Source organism: Suncus etruscus, chromosome 2 (genome assembly GCF_024139225.1).
Source record: "Suncus etruscus isolate mSunEtr1 chromosome 2, mSunEtr1.pri.cur, whole genome shotgun sequence".
Taxonomy (NCBI): domain Eukaryota; kingdom Metazoa; phylum Chordata; class Mammalia; order Eulipotyphla; family Soricidae; genus Suncus; species Suncus etruscus.
In genome coordinates, this window is record NC_064849.1 from 64,202,097 (window position 1) to 64,223,159 (window position 21,063).

At 37.3% G+C, this 21,063-nt stretch overlaps 1 protein-coding gene across 2 annotated transcripts in view; it reads left to right on the forward strand.

Annotated features, from left to right (window-relative positions):
• The window catches only part of STXBP6 (syntaxin binding protein 6), a 300,438-nt gene extending 285,395 nt beyond the window's left edge, over window positions 1-15,043 (forward strand). For both annotated transcript variants that reach the window (XM_049768215.1, XM_049768216.1), the window contains 2 exons: window positions 8,575-8,732; window positions 14,541-15,043. In XM_049768215.1, coding sequence (XP_049624172.1) covers window positions 8,575-8,732; window positions 14,541-14,564 — 182 coding nt within the window. In that variant the 3' untranslated portion in view covers window positions 14,565-15,043. The remainder of the gene's footprint in view (window positions 1-8,574; window positions 8,733-14,540) is intronic.
• Window positions 15,044-21,063: the final 6,020 nt, after the last annotated feature.

A 21,063-nucleotide genomic window follows, 5' to 3' on the forward strand; every position in this document is an offset into this window, starting at 1 on the left:
TCCTTCAGTCAAGGCTTCTTACTTTTGAGATTTACAAAGTGTTCAGTGCTGAACCCATTTTTTTTTATCACTTGGCCCTTTGTACAGATAAGTTTCATGATCTCTGAAATTAACCACCAACTTAAAACAAAAGATAATTCTGGAAGTGCTGTTCAGTGTGCTATACTTGTGCTGCTGTCTTTATAAAGCTAGCATTTTTATTGTAACTATGTGATTTGTTCATCTGCATATTAATAAGACAAACTGGGATTTGTTTCATTTACTTATCCTCTTTTTACTTAGGAGGATAGTTTATTACAGCATTTTTAGAGTGAATTCTGCAGAAACCCACCTTACCAAGATAACTATATTAGAACACATCAAGTTGAAATTATGTAAGATGTATAAATGTAAAAGTGGAATGTACAATATCATGACTCTAGTTAATAATACTGAATGAATACTAGGCATTTACTAGCAATAATTTCTGGTACTCAGCACATAAGAAATATTAATTATATGAGAATATGAATATACTAATAAGTAACCATTTCACTTTGTACATGTATATATGCCAACTTGTAAGTAGTATGTCTTAAATGTATGCAGTTTTACTTTAAAATAATTTTAAATAGGTATTGAGAACAAGAGTTTGATCATCTTGGGTAGGCTACCTCTTTGAGCATGTATTCCCTCAATTGCATGTAGAATAAGAATATGAATATGGTCCTGAGGTAGTTAACAATTTATCATAGCCCCTAAAAAAATGGATTTGCATTGAATGCTATCTGTGAGTGATGAACTAATGTATATTCACTGAGACTCTACCATGATAGTTCAGCAACTGTTCCTTTCAGAAAATGCTTGATGTAATCTGGATATTTAACAATTTGTCTAATTTGTCATTATACAGAAGTTTCTGGAAAAAATCTTCATAATAAAAGAAGATCCTAGATGTTGTCCAACGTTGAAATGAAGCCATGTAGCTAGTATTGTTTAGTCAATATAATATAGAAAAAGCTCCATAATTTGCCAAGCTTAGATAATTAATAAAGCCCTTGAATCCACAAATGTAGTCACTATCTATGAACATAGATATCATGATTATTTATTTACCAGATGCTTAGTGCTAATCAAAGTACTTAGCAGAAACCCCTTGACAACATTACAATCACAATTGCTTACTCTACAACTGAATCACCACCAATGAGGGCAGAGGTGAACAGTCACTTATAAACAAGTGACTCTAGAACTGAGATGGGTGACTCTGGTCAGGGAACTTGGTCTTAATACTTTTGCTATTAAGAACAGCACAGGTCGATTCCATAGATTTCTATTCAGTAAAATTATTTTAAATGTTACTAGTACTAGATCAGACTTAAGTGTACCTTACCTTAAACTGTGAAAATAGTTTTAATAAAAAATTAATAATACCATAAATGAGAACAGGAAAGGGACTATTTAATCTGTTTGGGATATGAATGAATATTGAACATGCTGAGCATATTTTACAGAAGTTTCTAATGATCCTAACCATTAGCAAATTTAATATAATCTATCTTCCTGCCAATTTTTGCAAGTTTATTATGTTAGTACCCAAATTATTTCATATATTTTTCCATAATGGCTTTCATTTTATAGTTTGAGTAAATGGGACTTTCAAGGTATTTTGAGTAAATGGGACTTTATTGTATAGTGAATTCCCAATTGATTAAGGCATATATATATATAATCCAAGAAAATCTATTTACAGATACAAATTTTTAAATATTCTTAGATGAACACATTTTACTTTATACAGAATACAAATACATATATGATTATTAGATACTTTTAGATGATTTTTCTGTATATATTTTTTTCAAAAAGAATGTGTATTTTGAAATTTTAAGTATTCATACATCTATTATAATGGGGAATAACTAGTGGCAATTCTGTATAAATTACCTCTTATTAGCTATTAAAGTAGGACTTATGCCTACCAACATGCACCCCCTGAGCCCAGGACAATCTAAATAAATTACGGTGATATTTGAGCTGTGGCATATTTTGTGTTTCTAGAAATATTTCCCTTCATTTCTCTTCTATTATCACATTCAATAGACCTGATTCTTTTCCCCTTTTTTCCTATACATTCAAATTCCTTTTCATTGAATTTCAGACAGTGATTAGGAATAATGTTACAACTATATCAAGTTGTTCTCTCCATATCTTTTCAATCACTAAACATAAAAGATGCCAGCATATATTTTAAAAGCCATATTGAGTGGAACTGATGCAATGTAACATCAGGGAAGTAAGGCTGGTCTCTGCTCTGCTCTCCAGAGACTATCATTCAAAAGGTAGTTGGCTTTATTTGCTATGGTTGATAGCCTTGTCTCAGACTGCATGAATAAATTTGGGTATTAATCTACTTCCTGTCTATTTAGAGAGAATTAGTGTTTTGTCTGCCTCGGGAGACTGTTTTCTTTCCAGATTTAACTCAGCACAATATGGTTGGCTCCAACTTCTGAATTAGGCAGCCTATTTACAAAGCATGCTTTGGCTTCATGAGTACGTAGTCAACTCCTCTGAGTGATAACACTGAGCTACACTACACATAGCAGGATTAACAGAGGTATCAAAATAGTCTCCTTTGGGCCTCAAAACACTGAACATCAAGACAGAAGAGGAAAAAAGAAATATGCAGTTGGGATTGGTTATGATTGTGTCGTGCTTCCAAAATTCTTGCAGAGCAGATGAGGTCCTAGGGAGGTAGAGGGACATATACTATCTCTGAGTTTGTATGCATTTTTGTATTCATAGCCACAGAAGTCACCTGGCAGGATGCAAGCGGCATGAACCTCATTTTACAGATAAGGAAATAGAAAAATTAAAGAATTTAAATAACTCCATCGAAAGCACTCTACCTATAATGTCAGTATATCAGCATTTGGCACATAGTTTGCACTCAAAACTACTTTTGAATGCTATATGAATCTCTCAGAAAAGCAATTTTATCATGCACCATAAACCTCAAAAATGTAAATGGACTTTAAACTAGCAGTTTTATTTCTAGGAATTTCCAGAGTGCTAGACAGAGACAGACAGACAGACAGACAGACAAAGGAACAGAAATAGTATGTAAATGTAAGGTGATAACTATGACTAAGGTACAGCTTTTAGAACACACTGATATCTAAAAGAGAAATAGATGACGATGTTACACAATGGTATCATTCAACCATTATAATTAGTAGTTTCAAGGAGCTTTTTTATTATATAAATGGTATATGTTATATAGACATAGAACTCTTAGTATATCTAGTATGACCTCAACCATGTTCTATAAAATAAATACACAAATAAAATAAACACACAAATGTTTCTAAAATAAAATACACCATATATGTGTAATGGTTTTCTTTAATCAATTGAACAGTATATTATTGTTTTTTCATATTAATATGTATTGTAAATTTTCTGTAGTAAATTTTTAACTTATAGTAACAAAATGCTTTCTTTTCTGTACTCTCATTCTAATAAGTGTTTTAGAAACTACTTCACTGAGGTTTTCATTCCATGCAATTAATATAAATTGTGTCATTAATCTCAATACAAGAAAATTCTCCCTGAGAGCCAGTGTAACACAATATATAACAGAATTGGTTCTGGAGCTCAGTCTCTCAACTTCAAACCCAATATTCACATACTATGTAATAAACACTTGATATTACACAGCCTCTCTAGCTGCAATTTGTTTTTGACATTGGTAGAAATGGGTCTAATGAAATGTTCTTCATCTTTGGCTACGAGGAGCAGACTTCAGCATTTGCCAGGAATGTAGTTAAGTGTTGAAACAACTGTTATATTTGCACTGCCACTTTTTTAAATTGTTATTTTTTTATCTTTAAGTTTATTTTAAAGCTGGTGAACAAAATTTAAAATAAATTTTCTCTGTACTATGGTAAAATATTTCCCTTTTTCTTTTGTTGTTGATTTGATTTATTGATTACATTATTGACAGAATCATTAGATGATATAGATGATAACAAAAATACCACAGAATGCATTAGTAGCAATAAGCAACTTAGTAAGTCTTCAGACAATGACCCCATTGTGAGATAAAACAATTTTGACAGAATCTCTGTGAAAGAAGGGTTTTTTTTTGATAATCCATTACCATTAAATAGTAAACAAGCAATAAGTAAATTATTTTGTTCTTGCTAAGGGGGCAGGTTTGGGCATGGATGGGAAACTGAGGACAATGGTGTAGGAAATGTTACACTGGTGGTGAAATTGATGTTGGAACATTGAAGGCCAGAAACAGCTGTACTATGAATTACTTTGTAAGCCACAGTGTTTAAATAAAGTAATTTTTTAAAAACTAGTGCAGTGTTATCTAGCATCTTGTGCAAGATTAGTTTTATGGAAGTGACTACAGGATACCACTATGACATAGATCGTAGGTTCATTTCAGAAAAATGCATGTAACTTTAAAGGTATAATTCCAGTGAGAAAAAATGAATTATATATAGTTTACTATTTATTATTTTTATTATTATTAACTAAACTCAGGCGTCATATATTCCAGGCATGAATTCTACCACTGAGCTACATTCCTTATTCCAATTCTTTTATTTTAATGGTTGTTTGTTCTAAAATCTCTTCAGTTTATTGAATCAATTCCTGGATATAAAGTGCAAATTTGGGGTAGTTGCAACCAAGTAATACTGTTAGTCCTATCTCCTTCCCTTAATGTATCATGATGTTCTTGAACTCTGCTCCTAAAAAAGTAAAATAGAGAAAAATTTACAAAATACTTCCTCTAAACTATGCACTTTCTTTGCCTAGGATTCTTTCCACAAACCATAGGCTTTTTTTTAACCACAGGAGAGAAATTAAGATGCCTTTTGCAGACCAATAGAAATTACCTTCCTATTAAAAACTGTTCATTGGCTAGATGTATCCATCCCAGGTATAAGGTTTAGTGATACAATAACTTACTTAATGACTTAAAATTATTATATAATATGTAATTCACTATCTTCCACTCAATATTAGCAACATACAGCTATTTTCTTTAGTTATCTCTTTGCAACTTGCCAGTTTTCAGTGGTTCTGACTCTGCCAGGCCTTCACTGTTGAATTGTTTCCCAGTCCTGACAATTGGGATGTCAAGGATGCAGAATTCCTTGAAATATAATTGTTTTTATCTGTCTCAGTTGCACACTTAGGAATGGAAGAGCAGAGTTTCTTCTGTGGCTGATTTCTGTCTCTATTTTCTACTGATGGTAACATAAGTGATGGTTGTGATGTCACAATGATATTAAGATTCGCCACCACTCTGAGGTCATAATTCACCATTACGATGAAAAAATGGACATTATGATGCATACCGCTATGAAGAGATAATTTATGATTGTGGCTTCAAAATGAAAATTTTCATGTACACCTCTATGAGGCCATAATTCACAGACTCCTTTATGATGAGCTACAATTATGAGGTCATATTTCATAGTTGTGATGTCACAATGGACATTATGATGCACACTTCTATGAGGTCATAATTTGATGTCACCATGTACTTTACAATGCATCAACACTATGAGGTCATAAGTCATGATTGTTAAGTCACAGAAACCTTTATGATATGCCACCAGAATGAGGTCATAATTCCTATTGTGACATAACAATGGACACCATATTGCACTACCACTATGATGTCATAACTCATGTTTGTGACATCATTATGGAGAATGTGGTGCACACCACTATAAGTTATAATTCGAGTTTGTGACGTCACAATAGACTTTATGAGATGGACCATTATGCGGTCATAATTAATGGGTCTGACATCACAGTGTACTTTTTGATTCACCAAAACTTTGAAAAATATCATTCATGATTATGATGCCACAATGTATATAGTGATGTGTCTCGAATGTGAGCTCATAATTTATGGTTGTGACATTACAAAGGACATTATGATGCGCAAGCACTACGAGGTTATAATTCAGCATTGTAACGTCAAATTGAACATTATAATGTGCTGCCACTTTAGGGTCATAATTCACAATTGTGATGTCACATTTGGCATTATGAAGTGAAATGCCTTCACTATGAGGTCATCATTATTGTGACTCACAGTTGGCATTATGATGTGCCTTCTTTATGAGATTATATGTCATTATTGTGATGTCACATGAACATTACGATGCACAATATTCATATTTCAGGATTGTGACATCACATGTATTTTATGATACCTCATCACTATGAAGGCATAATTTATGATTGTGGCATCACAATGAACATTTTGATGTGCCATCAATAGGAGGTCATAAATGACCATTGTGATGTCACAATGGACATTATGATGTTCTACCACTATGAGGTCATTATTAATTGAGACATCACAATGGACATTATGATGCACACTGCCACGTGGACATAATTATTGATTCTGGCATCACAATGGACATTTTGACGTGTAATTCTATGAGGTCATAATTCAACTCTGTGATCCCACTATGGAAACTATGATACAAAATAAAGGTCATATTTCAGTATTGTGTTGTCACAGTGTATCTTACCATGCATCATTACTATGAGGTCATAATTCATGATTGTGACATCACTTGTACATGTGGATGCAGCTATTTTTGGTTCATAATTTATGGCTGTGATGTCACAGAATACTTTATGATGTGCCACAATTATGAGGTCATGATTCACCATTGTGATGTCACAATGTACATTAAGTTGCACACCACTATGAGGTCTTAATTCAAGTTTGTGACTTCTCTATTGACATTATGATATACAATACTATGAGATCATATTTCAGCATTGTGGTGTCACAATGTATTTTAGGATGCGTCACGGCTATGGAGTCATAATTCATGATTGTGGCATCACAATGGACATTTAATGCCACATCTATGAGGTCATACTCATGGTTGTGATGTCACAGAATCCTTGTGGTATGCCACCATTATGAGTTCATATTTCTTGGTTGTGATGTCAAAATGGACATTATGTTGCACACCACATGTCATAATTCACGATTCTGGCATCACAGTTCTTGTTGAAGCACAACTATTTGAGTTTATAGCCCCCTGCAATCTAAAAAAAAGTCTACTAATAAAAGTCAGATGGCCTGTTAAGAAGCCTTTCCTCAACGCAGATGGCTGGCCAAGATTTTTGATAGTGAAGGTGATATTTCTCATGCTTAGTAACAAACATTTATTTGGCCTAATTTTGAATCTCCTTCTGCTGTATTAAGTGTGTATATTTTTGAGCTCTTTTTCTTTTTTATACAGGCAAATATAGCCTTGATTAAATTTCTCTTTACCTGGAAAACTTAGCACCAAAAGATACTTCAAAACAACCTTATTTCCTTATTGTATTTAAAATGCCCTGCAGTTTTAAACAGAAAGGAATGTTTTGTTTTGGCACTTTGAGTACTTGCTAACTAATTCTTGCCTCAGAATTAACATCCAAAGTTTGGCAAGGAAATAGCATTGGGCTGTTTAGAAAAATTTTACCTGGTATATATTTGCATCTCTTTCATATAAGTTTGTTTATTACCCCTTCTAAAAACCAGACCTTAGGAAGTTAGTTATTTGTAATAAGCGCCTAGATCAAAAACCTTTTCCCTCAAGAAAAAGAAATCTGATAGGAACACTTGGCATCTGGCTAAATCCCTTAATCTACATCAGTATTGACACCTAGGGCCTGGCCAGAGAGGAACTGCTTTGAGATGTTAAAATTTACCTTTTCTGGAGCCAGAGCAGTGGCACAGTGGTAGAGAATTTGCCTTTCACACGGTTGACCTAGGATGGACCGCAGTTCGATCCCCTGGCATCCCATATGGTCCCCCAAGCCAGGAACAGTTTCTAAGCACAGAGCCAGGAGTAACCCCTGAACATCATCATGGGTGGCCCAAAACCAAAAAATAAAATAAAATAAAATTTACCTTTTCTTTTTCCTCTGAACTTTTACTTAAAATGTATCTGTTCATCAGGACTGCAAACCACCTAGACCCATGTGAATTGTTTTGTAGATCAAACTATGTATACTGAGAAAGTTTCCATTTACAAGAGAGATATATTGTACTTTGCATAGAAGCAAATGTGATTATTCTTCTCATACCTGTGACTGGCAAAATTCCCCATATATACCCATGGTTCTTTACATTAAAATCAGTACATTTTGTTCTCCCACATAACCTTGCATGGTCCCTCACTTCTTTGTATTTTGCTGTTTGTACTTCCACTTTCCATATTTCAGCAGAGTCCCTATTATGAGTGCCATTATTCTGAATTAAGTCCTCTGGTTCAAACAGCAGAATACTGGTGAGACATGGGTCTGGAAGCAAACATTGAAGCAGGAAATAATTCACACAGAGAAAAGGTACAAGAATGAGTTCAGGAAATCCAATACTCAAGCAAAGAATCCAACCACACAAGCTTTCTGTTCCTAAGAAGAAAAGCAGTTTAGTAGAAGAAAGAGCTCCAGACCTACCTAGACTTTACAGCATGGCCACGCCTAGGTTTCTTTTGCTGCAGGCAAGCAGAGACCACGACTAACTCTCTTGGTATCTTTCTGCAGGAAACAGCATCCTGCATTCTGCAGCCGACAGCGTGACCAGTGCTGTCCAGAAAGCCAGTCAGGCTTTGAATGAGCGTGGTGAGCGATTAGGCCGAGCTGAGGAGAAAACAGAAGACATGAAGAACAGTGCTCAGCAGTTTGCAGAAACTGCACACAAGGTGGGTTGAACAAAAGCACACATGCTCATCAGTTTTGGGCTGTGTAGGAGCTTGAGGGCTGAGAAGCTGTTTCACTAAGAGCCAATACTAATGTACAGCATTTTCTTTCACTTTTATAGTATGTCTTTCTCCACCCTCCCCAACCCAATGGGGTTCAGTTTCCAACTACTACTCCTTCAGTTCCCAACTTCTACCTAAACATACGAGTCTTAGTTGTACCTTTAGCCATCTCCTTTTGTGGTGCATGCATCCCTAGCACTGCTTTTGCTTGACATTTTGAGATTTGGTGACTCTCTATAGTCCTTGCTCAGGGACTAAAGTTTTGAGTTCAGGCTTCAGGGAACCTTAGAGGAAGTGGAAGAAATCAGACCTGACTTAGCCAATGTTTGAGAGATGGTTGGTTGGGCCACTTATTCTGACTTTCTCCATGTTTTCCCTGGTTGAACTTGGCATCTTGCATTCTTGCCCTCCTGAAAAGCAGGCCCAAGACCCTGTGGGGACTGTGAGTCTTTAAAGTTGACATGACTAATCTGACTGGTGAGTGTGGACACATGGATACATGTGGACACATGCACACCTACACACATGCACTAAGAATGTCTCCCTCAGAAGTGGGCAGGGGTGTCTCATTGGCAGTCAGCTCACTGGTGTGGATGCAAAGCAAAGATGGGTGCAAGAGAACTCTTTGGATCAATAAATAATGAGGATTTATTCCAATTCTGTGTTTCACATCAAAGGGAAATTCTTTTCCTGGATGGTGATTCGAATTTAGGTTTACAGAAACGATACCTGCTGATAACTATTGGCACCTTAGACTCTGGTTCTAGTTCTTCAGATACACATTTTTAGGTAACCTTTGAAGAGGAATTAATCTGCTTTAGCAGAAAAATACACTTCTGCTTAGGAAAGTGGAACCAACCATCTGAAATGTAAAGAAGAATATCACCCAGCTGAGTTAAGTGGGCCTGCCAAAAGCCAGAGCTCATGCTCAAGACCTATCCTAGTTGAGAGAATTCTTCCTGCCTCCCCTTCTTGAATCTCCTCTGCATAAATCTTTCTCACAGGAGTTCACTATATTGCTACCTTCAGGGTCCACTGGGGGGGGTCCCTGGTGGGGAAATGGCTGTGTTTGTATGAAGTTGAAGGCAGCCCTGGTGGAAGCCATGGTTATATGAGGGAACTCAAATCTAAGTCTCTCTCCTTTCATCCTCCTTCCCCAGCCTTTTTTATCCAGAGATCACAGTGAGAGACAGGCTAGGCTTCTAGGCACAGCTTCATCTCCAACAGCTCATCTCCTTTTGTTAGGAAGGAGAGAGCTGAAATCTGGAGAAACACTTACTGGGTTGATTTGGAAAGAGAATGCTAAAGGGAGTGATCTTTCTATTGTCTTTAGGTCTGGGAATTGTGACTGTACAGGCAGTTCTCTTTCAAGCCTTCACCTCACAGAATAGAGCAACCAATAGTGCACTGACAAAATTCTGTGAAAACAAGAGTTTATGCTAATGACTAAACCATGAGCCAGGTTACCAAGGAAGTCTGTAAAATCATTCTTCCAAAGGTGAAGTAGACAATGCCTAGAGGTCATCTTTGGAGGCGTCCCCCTCAAGAGGCCATGAAAACACTGGGGTCAATATAACCTAACCAGATGGCTGGACTTGTTGGCCCTGCTTGTCCTGTTTCCCTACTATTGTAGACACATTTGCTAGGTCCTAGAAGGAACAATATGGTAGAGTAGTTAGCATTTTTAAAATGTACTCCTTGAGTGACCTCTGTATGCTTAATTTCTAATTCCAGTTTCTATATCAGTAGGATGTGAGATGTATTCTAGGATGTGAGATAATTGAATTAGATTATGTCTATAAGCCTGTTATTTATACAGATTTATTTATTTATATAATACCTGATATATTTGCACCAAAATTCATATCATTATTTTCATTAAAACAGTTTCTGCTAAGCTTTCCCTAATTTCATCACATATTGGGCACTGTATGAGGCTGGAGAAAAGTGGCTGAGGGTTCTGATTCAGGGCTGGGGAAGGATTGGAGTGAAGATTATGTGTTTTCTCTGTGAGGTGAGAACACCTCTCTGCTAAACACTGATACTTCCTAAGCCCAGAGCAGTTTCTGAAACAGAATCTATGAAAACAGAAGCTCATCGGGTCACCAAAAGTAAAGGATTGATCTGCTCCCACCACCTGCCTTTTCTTAGTAGAGATGGATGAGTTCAGGATTAGGAATATCTGCATGGAGGGATGAGGCTGTTCATATTTTATAGAATAGTTGAAAGATTTTAAAAGATACTGCTACTGCCAGACTTGTGTTTTCTAAAATTAGGATATGTGCTTATGAATCACCAGCACTGCCAAGAGTCCTGAGGAAGAGATTGGGCTTCTTTAGATAAGGAGTCTTAACTGTTTTTTCATGGGTGGTGAGTCCTGATTCTAACCCTCTGGTGCAAACTGGCTATGAAAATATTGCACCTGCCAGTTAGCAGATTTCTGAGCTGTTCAGTACTCAGGCCTTGCAACACTCCTACCCCTGCCCAGCCCAACAGGGCTGTGTTGACTCATAAGGAGTGGGTTGTGTTTACAGATGAAGACATGATGCACACTAGAGAACAGACAAGGGCAATTCTAGGTGACAGTTTCTCCATGGTTGAGAGTTGGATCAGGGTATGCAAACATGCTGGAGAGCATGTCTCACTTTCCAGAAGGCAGTGAAAGGGAAAGGACCTTAGACTTCCTGACTTTTTCCTGGATTCTTTCCATAATCCAAACTTGTTAGTGAATAGATCACCTTCTCATGACCCCTCTATCAACATTCATGGGTGCTTTTCCCCACAGTGCAGATGGAAAACAGTTTTGTTCCTCCTCTCTCCCAGCTCTTCTCAGCTTGGAGGAGGTGTGGTTCCTTCCTAAGCTGCAGGTTGGCAAGAGCTCAGCCCTTAGGAAACATGTAGCTCAGCCTCAGGACAGGCTGCTCACTTCCCTTCCCCTGCCTCCTGAAAGCACAGCAGAGCAGCAGTGTGCAGCAGTGAGTCATCAGGCAAATGTGATTACCCACATCCAGGCATACTCTGATGACAATTTCTTTTCTGAAAGAGATGGAATCTTCCCTTTGCCTACATACCTACATCTCTGTGGATGGGAGGGGTATGTGGCCTTTCTCTCTGGGAGGGAATGGTCTGTCTCTATCTCCACATTAGTCTACTGCTTCCTCTAAAACTCTGGGCTCTAAGTTTTCAAGTGCCCAGGCCTCTTAAGGGATCCGCCTAAGGGCTAGAGAGATAGATAGTACATAGGTAGCTAGTCCCAGTGTAATACATTATACTATATCAAGTCCCCTGAATACCTCCATTTGTGATCCCTGATCACAAAGCCAGAAGTAAACCCTTTAAGCAGTCCTGCTTATGATCTAAAAATAATATAAAACAAAATGAATACTCTTTGTTTAAATAATAATGTTATCATCATCATTATCATAGTTTCTGTTATTATTTAAAGAGAATAGGTTACACAGAATTGAAAGCTTTCTATGAGATAGTAAAAAGACAAAAATCAAAATGAAAAATCTAAACCCATCTATGAACAGAAATCAAACTTCTAAATGGATCCAGAAACATTGAGTACAAGATGATAAAATTATATTTATAGAAATGAAGATGTGAAATACAGAATAGGTGTGGTCCTTGAGCTCAAGGTCATGCAGTAAATTTCTAATAGGGAAGCAGTAGCCTCTCCCCCACCTCTTGAATTCAGTGTTCTTTAGACTCCACCATCTTTACTTTCACATTGTGCATCTCAAAGCTCCCAAAGCAACTTTTTAAATAGGTAACATGAACATGATGCCAATCTCAAATAAAAATCCAGAAACTCAAATAGCAGAATATCCCATTGAACTTCTGAAAATTGGAGCTTGCCTTAGCCCCAGAGGATTCTCTATTGCATTCCAGAGTATTATGGAAAGCAGGACCTGGTTTGAGCAACAGGATTGGCATACACCCATTCTTTGAAGGTTAAAAGATCAGTGACTAACAGGTCAGGAACACTGATCAAATATTTATGGTTGGTATTCATTATGCACAACATTTAAAGGTTGTACTGATTTGAATGTTCCACATTGCTAAATAATATATAGAAACTAGAGACAAGGCAAGAAGTAGATTCCATGCAGTAGAGGGCTAAAAAGTAGCCAGGGAGAGGATGACCATGGTTATGGCATTTCTAACCTACCATGTTTTGTGATTTGTGAATAGGTTCATATTTAAAGATAGTTTTCACCCCCCTCTTTTTAGGCAAGGGGAAACAGTCAAAAATTTAGCATGGATCATTGCGCTTATTCAAGGTTTCAATAATATTGTATAATAACAATAGTAATAGTTGACCTTAATGAAGCTCTGAAGGTCTGTAAAACCTTCACTTTAGCTGGCTTGATCAGGTAGAAGCACCTAGAATAATATCATCTGTTGTTACTCATGTAGAGATTAACACAGCAACACAAGAGCTAGGTCCATAGGTCCCCTCTATCATATATTAACAGGCCCTGTATAGTGAATGGGGAAATATTGGTGCTTCTTTCATAGGTGGTCCATGGTGATGGCCATGAATTATAAATTCTTTGTTAAAGATAATTGTTCAAGGGTTGAGAACTTGCTCATGATGCAGATAACAGGGCATTTTATAAAAGTATTTCCTATGAGAGCATCAGTTCTTTGGTTAAATTCACTCTGATTCTCAGAATTTTTCCCCTTTTCCCAAGTCACTTCCAGCCTTGGCATCAGGGATTGATTCCTAGTATCACAATGGTCACATGAAGAATTTCAATTCTTCAGCACCAGCACTGACTACTAGTTCATATCAATATAAGGGGCCCTTGGAAAGGACCTGACTAAGAAACAGATTTTTATGTTCCATACTTTTGTACATTTCCTCAATTATATCCTCAAGAACTCCAGCTGTGCTTAAGATGCTGTTGATTGAGGGTGGAGCAGTGGCACAAGTGGTAGGGCATTTGCCTTATATGCACTAACCTAGGACAGAACATGGTTTGATCCCCCAGTGTCCCATATGGTCCCCCAAGCCAGGAGCGATTTCTGAGCACATAGCCATGAGTAACCCCTGAGCATCACTGGGTGTGGCCAAAAAAAACCCCAAAAAACAAAAAAAAAAGATGCTATTGATTGGTATTTGGTGTATATGTGTGTGTGCATAAATATATATATATATATATATTTATATGTAACATTTCCATAGGCTATATTTCTAAAGTATCAGTGGGATGAAGACTACATGAAGATCTGGATTTTAGCCCTAGTCCCAACACAGTTTGTCATGTACTATGGACTTGGTTGCGCATCCATACTGAGTTTTGAGTAGATTGTTGCTGATTTTTTTCTCTGCAGTTGATGTATACATCAATAAAGATTTGCCTTTGTGGGGTTTTGATGTTACTCACCACTAGTCAATCATTGGCCTTTTCCCAGCTCCCTCCTGTTCCAATGGTGGGTCACACATTTTGCCGGGTCATTAGCTTCTGTTCGTTACCCCAGTGTGATGAAGACACCACACATAACACATTATCCAAACTGAGCTCATATACCAGCACAGTTACTTTCAAAAGTGAAATACCATGTTCAGTGGGTCCACTCATGCACATTTAGTCTATGCCTCCATAAATCACCTGATCTGTGATATCAAGTAGACTTCTCATTTTGACTATGGGAAGAGAGTGGCACAAGGAATCACCCCTATACTGTTATTAACACCATTATTAACATCTTCCTTTTCTCATCTCTCTCTCTCCTTAGCTTGCCATGAAGCACAAATGTTGAGAAACTGCCCATCCTGGTGACCCTGGTGAACCTCTTAGAAGAAGTGGAAGAATTTGTGCAGCAGTTTTTACAAGACTCCCAGACCTCCTTTTGCTTTTCTTCTAGTATACGGACATTTATGTTTTCTTGATTTCCCTTTATTTGTTGTTAATATGAAAAAAAAAGTTGTGTTTATATATTTTCCTGATGATCTGCTAACAAATGCTACAAAAGCATCAACTTCATTTTGTTTTTTTTCCACACTGTATGTATATGTTTATATAATTTTTTTCCTTTTTTCCCACCTTTGTTTAAATATGAAGTTTGTACCAAACAATATACTGAGTTGAATCCAGTCTGGCAACCTAAGTTTTTGTCTTGATATTAAGCAGGAAGACATGTTAATGTGGTGACATCAGATACTTTTGTTACTAGGTGGAAATAAAATCAAACAGTGATTGTTTTCTGTGGCCTAGCTAATCTTAATTTGAAAGTTAAAATTCTAGATCTGAAAACATAAGTCTGTCATATGGAGAACAATTGGATTTATCAGGGGAAACAGAAGTCTTGGGATTTTTTTCTTTCTGTAGTAATTTTTGCATGAGCCATCACCAGCATTCAGAAAAACAAATCAAAATCACAGATAGAAATCTACTTTCTAAGCTAATTTAAATACTTCCCTTCCTTGTTTAAAGACTGACTATTTGGAATTATCAAAGGATAAATATCTGAGATTAAAGCCCTAAAGAAAGGCCTATTTAAAAAACTTCTGTGCATTCACAGATGTATCTTTTAGGATTGTCTCAAATTACAGAAGCTAGCACTGAAAAAGAGGTTGGATTTTTATCAAGAATTGATTTATGCAGATAAATATCCATGAAAATGGCAATGTGAACAGAGACAACACTTTTAATAATTTTTTTCTTTTTACCAAATTATGCCTGTTTTAAAAATGCCTTCACCCATGGGAAGAGGTATTGGTATCTGAACTTCGTAGGTTTTGATGTTGTGATTGTTGCCTATTTATTTAATATAATTTCAGGTATAGGTTTTTTAACATATTGCATTTCATAGCAATTGCAGCTTGCTTGAAAGAACATGAAAGAGCCCAGACAAGAATCCTTCAGGCTGCACCCAGAGTTGAGCAAATTGACCTCTGCACCATTCATACCTTCCAATTTTCTATTCTTGATAATAAAAAGTTTAGAATCTGAGATTTGTTTCTTAGAGAGTTGGAAGATAACCATGAAATTTGTATTCTATCTTCATAAAATAAGGAAACAAGCTGCACATCTCAGCCTCATTGTCAGCTCCTATGATTGATTTTTAAGCTGCTTGAGTCGGCAGTCTTCTCTGTTCCTTCTTATCCTTGTAGCCTCTTACATAGCAATACAATATTGATAGAATTACTTATATAGATTTAATTAATTTAAGTTCTCCTGATAAAGCCTTCCCAGAGAGAAAGTTGGGATGTCAAAGAAGCAAGTAATATATTTCAAAAGAATGATGGGCTTTTCTAGAGACATATTGTTGAAATCTCTTGGTGAAACATTTCAGTTCAAGAAACCTGACTGTAAATATATATGTGTATATCTATACATATATATGGCAAGCCATATGTGTTTACTATAATATTTTGTACTTTTATTTTGGTGTTTTAAAATTTTAAATAAGGTTACTATCCATTTAAGCACTTATGATTTCTAAGAAAAGCCAAAATAATACTCCCGATAATGTTAATTCAGAAAATGCAACACACATGCGTGTGCGCACACACACCTTCCCAATTTGGACTCAATTCTCAAAGGTGAATTTTAAAGGGTAAATCTAATCCCCCCTCCAAAAATCAGCCAAATTCAAAACTAAAGATTGATATTAAACTCTCAAGCAATAGTATTCGCAAAAAGGTTCTAAAGTAGCAGACAATGAGGTCATAAGCATATTGTGAAACCTGAGATTTTTCCACCTTGGTAGAGTTGTGATTGCTGCTTTTCAGAAACATAAGTATTTTGTATCTTGCTCTCCATCCTCACTTTTACCCCTTTTAAACTTCCTAGACATTTTATTGAAACCTCTGTCCACTTCCTGTATTGATTTGCTTTTAATCATGGTCATGCTCAGTGTCCCTGTGTGTAGGTCTCCTGCCTACCACATTGCCCCACAGAGGACGGAGCAGCAATTCCTGTCCCCTTTCTGTTTCCTGGCCTCTTGCAGAGGCCTTGTAATGACACTATGAAGTTTTTTCTATTCTGTGGTAGAAAGGGTTGCAATATTAAATATCAGTGTAAACTAGTGTAGACAATATACTGGTGTGATTCATGTACTTGGGACCAATTTGGTGAACTTGCTAGAAAACCTTTCATTTCTGTTTGTTTCATCTCTGCTCTTCACTCTGACTTTTTGGGACACCGTATTTCTGTGAAGGGCTTCTTGTTTGACAATGTGTAAAGAGAAGAAACTTTCCAGTGTTAATCACTTCTTGGAATGTAGCTGTAGTATTCTTCACTAGTATTAGCTATCTGTGTACAGAGAGTATACAATTATTCAGGTTCATGTTTCATATTAAAGAATGTATTTGTAAAATGTAACAAGATCAGTAGTTCACTTTTTTTAAGCTCTGAGAAAATATTTATGTGTTAGACTTAAAATTACAGTGAAATCTGTCTTAATACTACTTTTGTGGCTAGCAAAGGTTGTGCATATATGTAAAAATACTTACAGACTTCCCCATATAAGGGATACTAAAGATAGGTTTTGCTCTTAATTTTTAGAATTACAACACTGCTGATATCTATTGTACAGTTATTAATTCTTCAGAAGTTCCCTAAGATGTCAATTTTTGTTTCTTTCAAAGATGAGTAACACCTACTCTATTATTAACTATTACAGCTAACTCTAATTTGTCATTAAATATTTTAATTCTGTGTTGAAAGTTTGTTTTTGTCAGTTTTTTGTGAAATATATACAACCAAATAGTTGGAAATCACACTTTTGATGTAATGAAAGTTCCTACGGAAGTCCTGAGAGTTCGGACCAACATTATGATAAATTTTACTTATCTACATTCTACGAGGTAAAAGAATCAAACCATTCACTTTGATCTAAAACAATGAACATCTTTCCCAGGAGTGTTTTCTTTCTTCCCATAGATGAAGTGATTAAGAAGAGAAGTAGTCATATGTCTAATGATGTGCTAACTCAAGTCCTTATTCCAGTATGTACCCTCACCCAGCCTGCTTATTTCACACCTGTTAAACTGGAAGATTTGATGAAGTTATGTTAATTTATTTCTGTAGAAAGACCATGCAACTTATTGTAATCATGGGTTCATTTTTTCAGAGTAATGCCCTCTTCAGGTTAAAAGCAGACTTTGAAAATATTTTATGGGTGGACTCTTAAGTGGAGGAAAAAGAGCACCATCTTTGCCTTTCAAAGAAGAAAAAAAGTAGAGAAATGTTACTATTAGAGCCTGGAGCAGTAGGAGAGATGACAAAAGGTGGCAGGAGCCCAGAGTTCAGCAATCAAGCAGTGGCGACCCTCCAGCAGGAGCAGGGGGTACAAGGAGATACAGAGTCTCCTAGTACCCCCAGCACTTCAGCCAGGAGCTTTATATACCGCCAGGCCACTATCATCCTGCAGCAGTTACAAGGGGAGGTGCCTGGTAACTGCTGTCTTCAACATTAAAGGGACAATATATGCTTATGATTGACTTAGGGACATAGAGATTGTTCCCTTATATCTCCCTCCCTTACCGTAGGAAAAAAATGGGGGCAGTAGGAATAAATAACAGTATCCAAGTATTGTTCTGTACCACCGATCAAGTGTCAAGTAGGTCAGATTCAAAGGATTTAAGCTGATGATGTAATCTATCAGTGCAGGGCAGTCCTCTGTAGGTCAAAAGAGCCAAGTTCTTGAGCCAGGACCCCAGTCGAAAAAGCCTATTCAAGTAGATGGTGAACTAGTTGCAAGTAGCAATTCTTCTACTCCTAATAAGTCCTAAGTTGGAGGGTTAATGCTCCATTGCAAAGGACCAGAAAAGAAAGAGAAGCTTTGTTGAGGAACAGTAAAAATAGCCACATGCTGTAAGAGGCATAAAACATTAATATCTTTTAAAACCAGATCTCCAGGAATATGGTGTCAAGCCACAGGACACCAGAGCTGGGGCACTTCAGCACCTTGACCATGAGGTTGTTGGTGATGTTCTTCAAGGCATCTCAGTACTCCATCTCCATGAACTACCAGAGACCCAGGTTTGTGGGGTTCTTCAGACAAGAGTTTTCCAAAATAGCACAAGCCCCAGGTCAGCTGCCTGCTCTTCTCTTCCAGCTGGTGGAGCTAAAACCACAATGGCATGTACTAAGAGCATTTCTTCAACTGCTGGTTGAAAGCTTCCCAAGAGGTGTACCACAGTGACTCTGATTAGGAAATGCATGTGCTCTGAATTATGGGCTAAAGAAAAGGTTGGAGGAGGAAGCTTAAACTCAGCGCACCATAGTTCATGTAGATCTTGACCCCATAAATTAAGGGTCAAAGGAGACATATGAGACTGAATTGTGACTATATTCCCTATATGCATTCCCTTCAGGTCTAAGGCACTCTGTCATGCAGAGGAAGAAGACAAAGTGCAAGCCGTAAGGTATCTCCTGCAGGGTCCAACTATGGGGCCAATATTGGGAAGAGATGATCTCTAGAGTTAGTGGGTGCATACTTTTTAGTAATATAATAAGTAAAGGACACTAGAAGTTCCACATAAGCTGCTAGGGGGTTAGTGCTACCAAAACCTCTGATACTTCGGCGATCAGACCAGGCATACCAAATGGAAGAAGCAAGAGTTTGGCAATGTGCTTTCCTTTTTTAAATATCTATATTGTTGGTACTATGATAACAAATATGAACTCTCCCATGTAATTGGAAATTATGTGCTTTGATTTCTTAAATAGTCAGACTGCTTATTCCTAAGAGTATGTCTTCAGTGCCTGGCAGTATTGATCCCTTTATTCCAGATTTCAATTTGTAGGGAAATTGAACTGGTGTTATTGTGATAGTGTCTGGGCAGGGGATAGCCAAAGCAGCACTTCCTGTGGTGGCAGGTTGCAGCAAACTTATTGGCTGTAGGCCTGCATGAATTGGGGTTCCTGATTTTTTGGGGCCTTGGATTGGCCCCCTGCCCAGTTTCCCAATACCTGTTGATTGTTGCATTTTGGGTAAGGTCAAGGTGGCAGTCTCCAAAGGGCAGGATCAGAGAGGGTCCTAAAATCCCTGCAATAGTAGCCAAATTCTGTACAATTATAGCATCTACTTCTGGTTTGTGAGGTCTGGGGTTGTCCTCTTCTCCAGTTTCTCCAAAACTCAATGGAGCAACAATCTCTTGCCCAATGATTTCCCTTGCCACATTTTGGGCAAGGTGCAGGTGGTGACCTCAATAATACAAGGCTGGGCAGGAGTCTATAATCTCTGCAAATATAACCTGGTTCTCCAGCTGCCTCTGAACTGAGTAGGTCTCAAGGGCATTTACACATGGCTGGTTGGATAGGTAACCTATGTTCTGGCACAAGCTGATATAGCCCATCACATCCTCCCTCTCTCTGGCTGTATAATTGATTGGCAGTCCTCGTTTGCATTTTCAAAAAGCCAGCTGCCTTATTAAGTGTTCCTGGATTTTCTTCCCTATTACCTCCCTCTAGACTGCATCATTTTCCAGTAAACTGGGCAAAAGACACTCTAATCCCCTGGAAGTTTTTTTGCAAATCTGCCTTTGAATTCCTCGTCCACATCAATTTTTTCCCCAAGGGCCCAATGCTAATTCTCACTTTTTTTTGTTTGTCTTCTCATATTCATCTTCACCTATCAGCATGATTTAGACTCTGGACAGTATCCTGCAGGTCGACCTAGGTTGTGCAGTTTGGCCTTGACCTTATGACTATACCATTATCTCTACTGCAAGTACTGGGAGAGACTCAGGTATACTCTAGCCACTGTATGAAAATCTTGGGGAAGGGGGGTGCACAACACACTTTTACGTCAGCCAGTCAAATATTCATTACAATATGGAGAAGTGAGTTCATAAGCAGCACAGCCTTTTTGAAATGTCCAAGAGAATTTATTTTAGCCCTTGGTAAGATGGAAGCTCACACAGTCTAGATCTTTTGGGTTCTGACCTTAATCCCTGGACAGGAGAGAATTTTCAGACTCTGAGTCTGAAGAAATATTAATTGGCTCATCATCTGAGTTGCTGGAGTTTGAGTCATGCCTCAGTAGTATTTGGAACAGTATCAGCCTAGGTTGCGTTTGAGATCAAGCCCAAGTTGTGGCATTTATTCAATGAAATACTCCTATATTGTGGGAGTGGGAGTAACACTCTCCATTGAATTTGATCTAGAATAGATTCTTTAGGTGGAGTTCTTTTTTTTTTTCAAGGCATAGGCAGAGGAGGGACTGAGAAGGTAATATTTGCAGTTAAATTCGGTCTGATCTTCCATACTGGGAAAGTGGGTTTGAGTGGGACTGGGAGGTAATATTT